At 34.3% G+C, this 7,731-nt stretch overlaps 2 protein-coding genes across 2 annotated transcripts; both read left to right on the top strand.

Moving 5' to 3' along the window:
• Positions 1-403: 403 nt before the first annotated feature.
• LOC134744891 (uncharacterized) lies at positions 404-3,524 on the top strand. The gene is made up of 5 exons (XM_063678837.1): positions 404-827; positions 1,235-1,473; positions 2,202-2,274; positions 3,157-3,451; positions 3,519-3,524. The coding sequence occupies exons 1-5, from the start codon at positions 412-414 to the stop codon at positions 3,522-3,524; spliced, it is 1,029 nt and encodes a 342-aa protein (XP_063534907.1). The 5' UTR covers positions 404-411.
• On the top strand, positions 3,470-7,392 carry LOC134744890 (uncharacterized). Its single transcript, XM_063678836.1, has 3 exons — positions 3,470-4,245; positions 4,869-5,189; positions 7,212-7,392. Exons 1-3 carry the CDS (start codon positions 3,530-3,532, stop codon positions 7,390-7,392), a joined length of 1,218 nt encoding a protein of 405 aa, XP_063534906.1. The 5' UTR covers positions 3,470-3,529.
• The last annotated feature ends 339 nt before the right edge of the window (positions 7,393-7,731 follow it).

Below are 7,731 nucleotides of genomic sequence, written 5' to 3'. Positions count from 1 at the left end.
TTAAGCGACACCATATTCATGAAGTTTGGAAAAGTTATACCTAAGGTGAAGCGAGCTGTCACGTTTTTTTGCCATACTAAATTAAACCTTATCACGACTACAAATGGCAGGCAAACTATAAATGAAAATACGTGATCACTTAAACTTTCAATTTATTTAGAAAATGACACACCTTTCTAATATATTCCATGTTATCCTAATATCCCCTACATATACATATAAATATAACTTATGGAGACCCTAATTAGAACGAGATGCAGGGCTCAAGTTTGACTTCTCATGTGGACACATTTTTTTGTCAATGTACTCGATCCGGCTTGTTAACTATATCCATGCACATAGTTCACAATGACAAACGTAATTTTTTATTCAACCTTCAAAATATTTAAGTACATTTTTTACAAAAGAATAATGAACGCAAATATCCAAAATCTTGTTTGTTGTCTTATATTCTTTTCAACGTTTCGAGGGATCAAGGGAGACTTTGTTAATAATGGAGAACAGGACAATATTGCATCAGGGCCACGGTCATTTTGGGACGAACACAATTTTGAAGAAAGTGTAATTAGAGAACAGGATGAGTCTGAGGACGATGAGGATTTTGATGATTATAGACTAAGGAAAAGTTCAGTGGAAAATTTAAATTTGTATAAAGAATTTTTAGAGGCACAGCTGAAAGTAAATAAGTCCAATGAGATGGCATTACGGAGCAAATCCAGGGAAAGGAGGGATGATTCGGTGGATGTACTCGAATGTCTACAATGTTACGGCTCAAACTCAGGTATTAATATAAGTATTGCTGATGAAAACTGCTACAGTGGTATCAAGTAAGTTTTTTTTAATCCATACCAATTAGTAACTGAAGTCAAAAACATAAACCGCATTTTACTATCACAGAACCGAAAAAATGCACTCATAAGATTATATTATAAACACTTAATATTAAAGTACCACAGACCATAGTATGAACTACATATCGCAGGCATCCGCCCGCAATAGTATCGTAAGACAACTACGCGTAAAATTTTGTATGCAAAATTATAAATTAAGCGTTTTCGACTGTAGTAACAAACATATTTTAGTTGAACGCATGAAATGGGAGCGCGACTGCGATATTGTATGTTTATGCACCAATGAGAATGACACACAAAGTAAGAGTAATGCTTGGTCTAATACAATATAAAGTCTGTGGTATTCAATGTATTAATTATTAGATTTTTTTTTTTCCTTTCAGTGTATCGTCGGTCGAATGCGGTACAGATGTCACTCGAAATCATCAAGAATGTTTTATAGAACTTCATCCTCTTTATATAAAGCGAGGTTGTTATGATCCTCTTAAACTCAATGTAACATTTTATTGCAAATGCACACTATGTAACGATAAACCAGGTGAAAAGCGCGAGTACTTCGTGTATGAAAATATAAAGGATTGGTCCTTTGACAATAGAAGACTTCAACAACCGAACTTGCCAGGTATTCTTTATAGGGTTCTGAGGCTCTGCCGCAAAAAATGAAAATCGAAATTTCCGCCTCTCTATATACCCTCTGCGCGAAAATATAACAACGCCATCACAATTTAATCGCTATACATCTTAACATAGGGTTTTATAAAATATCAAAAAAAGAAATACATATAAACACATTCAAAAACCCTAACATAGGGTGCCGTCTGCAACGGGGTACTCGGGGCAGGGCACAGGCTACCGATGGTTAGCCGCATATTAGAGAGAGGTACAGTGAGGTTCGAAATTGCATGGAGAAATTATGAATGGAACTCACTGCGACGAGCATGGAGCGGGCGGATCATGGATAGCTCCGTCCGTCTGCCTACTAAGCAGCTTGGACACCAACACTGGAGTGCAGCACTGCATGCAGCGTAAAGTGTTTTTAATATGGATATTAATTTCTTACTCTCTTGTATAGTATGGGTATCAGTGGTATTTAAACTTGAACACTCCCTTGTAGGTGTTTATTCCCACATGTAGAGGTTGTCCCTGGGCCCGTCCCTCTGTACCGCTTATTGTGAAGATATTCCGTTTTGCCAAAGCAAAACGGAATCCATTTACAATATATACCTATTAATATATTTGTTATATATTCAACTAAAATTTGTCTGTTGAAACCGTTTTAATTAATTATTTCAGTTGTTACAATTAAGTATCAGTATTTATGGAGTCTTAACACATATCATTCATTTGTAGGTGTTATTACAGCGTGTAAATATTGCAACACGACTGGTGCTGGTTACTTTCAAACTTGTTTGGACGGTACCAGGTAAGTAAATAAGAGGAAACACGTTTTTCAGTTAGACATTTACGGCGAAGGGATTTATTCAGAACCATTTCGCACCAAACCTTGTCACAGTGACAATAGTATGAGGTCCATATCGATTTTCTTATTAATAGGGGATATTACTGCAATGTTCTGTCACCAGAGTGTAGCACTAGCTTTTGTTAGTAAACCATAGAGTAACTTATATATACGGGGGCCGATTTTTGATTTTCGTGCGCTTAATTTCGTCCTCGACAGTCTGTGGAAAACGGCGAATTGATAATTTTTAAATGGGAATCTAGTGGTATTGACTACTCGTTTTCAATTCTATTAGTAGAATTTAAATGCCTAGTAGTGGAGATATATTGAAGGAAAAATCACGAAATCAAGTGAATCAATTGATAAGTCTTCAGAGATAATAAAATATGACATTGATGCATCAAGGCGGTTTGTTTACAGAGGACCTACCGGGAAACGCGAATCCGAAATTTCGCTATCTGCCTCTTTATCGCTCGAATATGCAAGAGTGAGAGAGATGTTAGATAACGTAATTTCGATTTCTTGTTCCGCGATAGACCCTAAAATTGTGGTAGTGGCGCCACCTACGCAGAGTTTCGCGTAGTATTCCCTATTGTCACTGTGAACGTACGAAATGGTTCGAAAATTAAATCCTTTGACTGTACCTATAAGAAAATGAAGTTTTAATATTATTTTCTTACTTTCACTATATTTTCATATAATTTTTAGACGTTTTAAATTTCATTTAATGCCTTTTTTTGCTTTCGATGTCCAATATCTAATAATCTGAAATCATTTTGAAAACCACATTAAATAAGTGTTCAAAATATACCTAACAAGTTTTTAAATATGTACGTTGTTTTTTAGTGTAGAGTATACAATTTGCGATGAAGGACAAATGTGTTTTACTCAAATAGACAAGACTAAAGGGTCAATAAGTCGCGGATGTGCTGATAAACCAGCCTACAACTCTTTCTTCACATTTTGCAACCAAAGCTACTGTAACGACAAAAACTATTGGGATTCTAATGTAGCATTTCAATTTGGCAAACCAAGAAACAGGACGCACATGGTTTCAAAACTTTCAGTTACTTTAACAGGATCTAATACAGGATTACGTCCTATTGTGAACGAAATATTGCTTTTTGTTCCAACCTATATGGTATGTAAATACTCTTTGAAATAATTACTATTGACAATTAAGAATGTCAAGATTATATTCTTGTCAGAGTTAAGTGTCATGTCGAAAATAAGCACTAGTTATACAATTTTGAATATATTTATTTTACTAATATGCGTGAATTGCAATACATCAATTTCAAATGTAAAGGACAACATTATTTTAGCTTATGAAATGAAAGACAACGATGACACAACTACGTTAAAATCAATTGTTGAAGATGCGCAAAGTGATTTGGTATCGGATTTTTTTGGCCATCTTAAAGAAATATTTGAACCTGACGGAGTTAATACGAGTAATGAGGTAAACTCTAATGAAATTCCTGGAAATAATAATGACTTTGCTGTAACAAAATCCCCAGCAAATGAGTTGTTACAAAGATTTAGACACGTTACAAAAAAGAAAAACAAAATTATTGCAATGTTTGAAAACAGTACATTACCTTCTACAAAATATTATACTTTTCAAATTACCGATCCTGATATAATAAACAAATACAAGTTACTAAAAAGTACTAAACTAACTTCTATAGAAGCAACGTCTTTGTCGTCAACGTCTACACAAACACAAAACCGAAAGTATTTTGAACAAAAAGCAATATCAACGAGTAAATCTGAAGAACAAGATGAGCTTCTGGAAGACGAGACAAGCCTTGGGCCACTCGCTATCGAAAGTGACCTAGACGTGGATTTGATGGATCAACAGTTGAGAAAATTATCTTGCATATCTTGTGATAACGTTAATAACAAGGATTGCAGTAATCCGGGAAACAAATTGTGAGTAACACTTTTTTCCTCAACTATAGTTCCTTCGCGAAAATACTGGTTGGGGTCTAAGAAAGCGGAAGGGCGTGCACTGAGGTTGGATAACTGGCGCAAGCGCACATTCGGTATAACACTTCTTTCTCAGACATCGTGTTTAAACAGTATCTATGTAAAAGCTAGATTTTATAGAATTTCGTAGCCATAGTGCTAAGTTTGATTAAGAAATATATCAGCTATGTTGATTGATCGATAGTGGTCTCTAAGGTCTACTTGTAAAATGACTGTTTGATTATGAAAGTGAAGATGATTTAATATTAGTAATAGTTTAATATAATTAAATGATTGTTAGCTTAAAACTTTCAGAATTTAACATACTATAAATTTGATGGTGATGTAGATTTGAGTTACTCTGTGTATGTTAATCCTTAACCGAGCTAAAAGTTTAAAAATAACAGTCGAATATCAGGCTTACTAATCTAATTAAATATAGATCATATTTTTTAAGGTGGCACCACTAAATCGCCTCTGCTTTAATAAATGTTAAACACATGGAACATATGTACAAAATATGGCTTTTCAAACACACGACTCCAATTACTCGTATACCTAGGTAGCTTGAAGAGTTTTATTTTCAGACTTCCCTTGATACGTTGCAATAATGGCGGTGATAGATGCTATTCGATGCAAACCCCTTTCGGCATAGTGGTCCGTGGCTGTTACAATCGTCTACTAAATCACACAACGTATGTGTGTTCGTGCAATCTCTGCAACTCAATACCGATGCACGACCTACCGTACACCTTCACCAATAAGATCGAATGGATGAATAACATTCAGGAGATAAGTAATGGGAGAAGATTAAGAAATTCAGTGTATAACCAGATGGCTTGCATACGATGTGAAGTTAATCAAACGGTTCATGAGATACCAGATATTAACTGTCTCGAAGGGAAATAGTAAGTTTTTTTTTCTTTATTTTTTAACACTTCAACTGCCCCTCACTTTCACTACTGGCATGGATCGATACATCCGTGCATTACAGGTAATGCAAAATTGTATAGAGTGACGTGACAGAGTAGTTTGGCGGTGCTTTGCATGTCATGTAATGCACGGACAGTAAAAGTGTTAATAAACAGCCTTCATTACAACATTTCATTCAATGTAAGAACTGTAAGATCAGAGACTTACTTTAGTTTAGTTTAGACTTTTAGAGGATACCCCTAAACTTGTTATTTAGTAAATCTGTAGAGCGGTCACCACGATACAGGTCTAGCCTAGTATGGGACCACTGAGCCTGTTGTGTAATTTTAAAATCTTTCTTTTAATAAACAACCTTTTATTTTATTTATTTTATTATAAGCAAGGAGAACAGTATGCTGCAGATTTAAGTGAACCTCCTGCAAACAAGCTTTTACGCATGGGGTGTCACTTAACTCTGCAGCTTACTGTACCTAGTAATGCCCTAGTGATGGGCTCATAATATATATGTTCCTGAGTAATGGATATTTCCTATGTGCTCGTATATAAAGGATCACCTTACGAAATCAATATCTTGATAAAAAAATAATTTAGGACTATATATGTACATGCACTAGGCATAAACTATATATATTCATATGTATGTGTTTAACCATATTTGCTTATGCAAGTAACAAACATACATGTTCATCAACATTTAAGTTTATTTAAGTAGGTTTCAATATTAAATTAATAAAAACATAATATCAGTGTGGATAAGAGCTGAGTGAAGGTCGTCGTAGGACAATAACTTTCGTGCCTATTGTGTTATATTATATTATATAACATAATAGGTTACGTATGTCGTTAAGACAGCAGTAGTAGTGAAGCTCTCTTCCTCTTCACTACTTCTGCTTTACCGACCAGATAAGTGGAGCGTGTACTGTACAAACGAAACAGTTAAGCGATTAAAGAGATTTACCTTAGAAAAATCCTATTCCTTTTATCATCAGACCATCTCGTTTTTAGCAGAATTGAGATTGGTACTTTGATAAGTTGTAATTAATATTTATCATCAAATAAAACTATGAAAACGGATTATATCGCGTATATTGAATTAATAATACCTAATCCCAACGTTTCGAAACCTTTACAGCTTAGCTTTGTAGCTTTATCGCGTATATCTTTACTTGAAAATAGTTGTATTGTATAACTATAGCCTTATGAACCGATTTTGCATGTACAACCAGCCTTAAAGTTTATGATGGTTCATTATTATTTTTTATCTACAAACATATCATAAACCCTCTATGATGCCTTCAAAATCCGTAAATAATGGCCAACATTAAGATAAACTGTTTTGTTACAGCAAATTTTTTGTCTGTGAAAATGATATTATTGCTAAACAATAACATCGATTTCGATAATATTATTTTATTCAAATTTCGAACATCTCTAAAAAAAAAACTAAGGATGCGTGACATGCGTGAAAAAAGTTTTCTTTGCCGCCATTTGACGTGCAGTTTATCTTTTAATTAGTTTGTAAGTAAAAAATATTTTTTTTTGTTGTTTTTAAAGTAACTCTAGTGAAGTTTCGTGTAAAATGTGCGATAAAGATATTTCGGAGACGCCACCTCATATCCACGAATTCCGCCAGAGAGCAACTATGCCCCAATGTCGGCTGTAATATGAGGTTAGTGAATATATCATAGAAAGTTTATAATATGTGTGTAGATAAAGCAGTGTATGTAACTGTACATAATTAGGCATTAAAACACTCATGTGATTCTATTATGAAACTCACTACGATCATTTCATAAGCCCACAGTCGAGTTTTAATGCCTTTCATTATCTAGCAGTCACATAAACTACTATTTTATGTGTGTATTTTTGCACTTTGTAGTTTTTCCTCAGTTTTTCCGCAGTCATACGCGACATAAATTTTCATAGTTTTATTTTATGAGTTACTATCGTGGTAACTGAAGACAATAATATTTATCATCGTTTACATTGAATTCCAGTCGGGTTCTGCCTAGCCAGTACTGTAACGTCGATGAGATATGTGGCATACGGTCAATCAAGAGAGAAGGCTACATTTGGCGAGGGTGTATCAAATTCCCTGGATACAATTACTTATGGAGTTTCTGCGATAATGACTTATGTAATTTCGATCCGCCTACGTCACTCTTTGATATTCAATGACATATCTGTGGTTGTGTGAATATTATTATCCAGTTATTACTTGGTACATTGTATTGGGTAAATTAAATAAATAATTAAATATTTTAAATGTTTGTTAGTGCACCTGTTTAGTGTTTCTTATTTATTTAAACATACATATGGTGTCTTTTTACATATGGCGGACTTATCTACCAGTCAACCAATGGGCTAAACCAAAAATATTAAGTGTATTTTGTCTAGTATCCAAAAGATACGCAGCGGTATATGGATTTGTAAGTAATTTCCCAACCAAATATATGGGGCATTTTATATGAAAAGGGACCTTATTGTCGATGGCGCTTACGCATCGTTAATAATGGT

This window comes from Cydia strobilella, chromosome 10 (assembly GCF_947568885.1).
Source record: "Cydia strobilella chromosome 10, ilCydStro3.1, whole genome shotgun sequence".
NCBI classification, from domain to species: Eukaryota; Metazoa; Arthropoda; class Insecta; order Lepidoptera; family Tortricidae; genus Cydia; species Cydia strobilella.
Note: the sequence above shows the minus strand (reverse complement) of the source record. Positions and strands in the feature narration are given on the sequence as shown.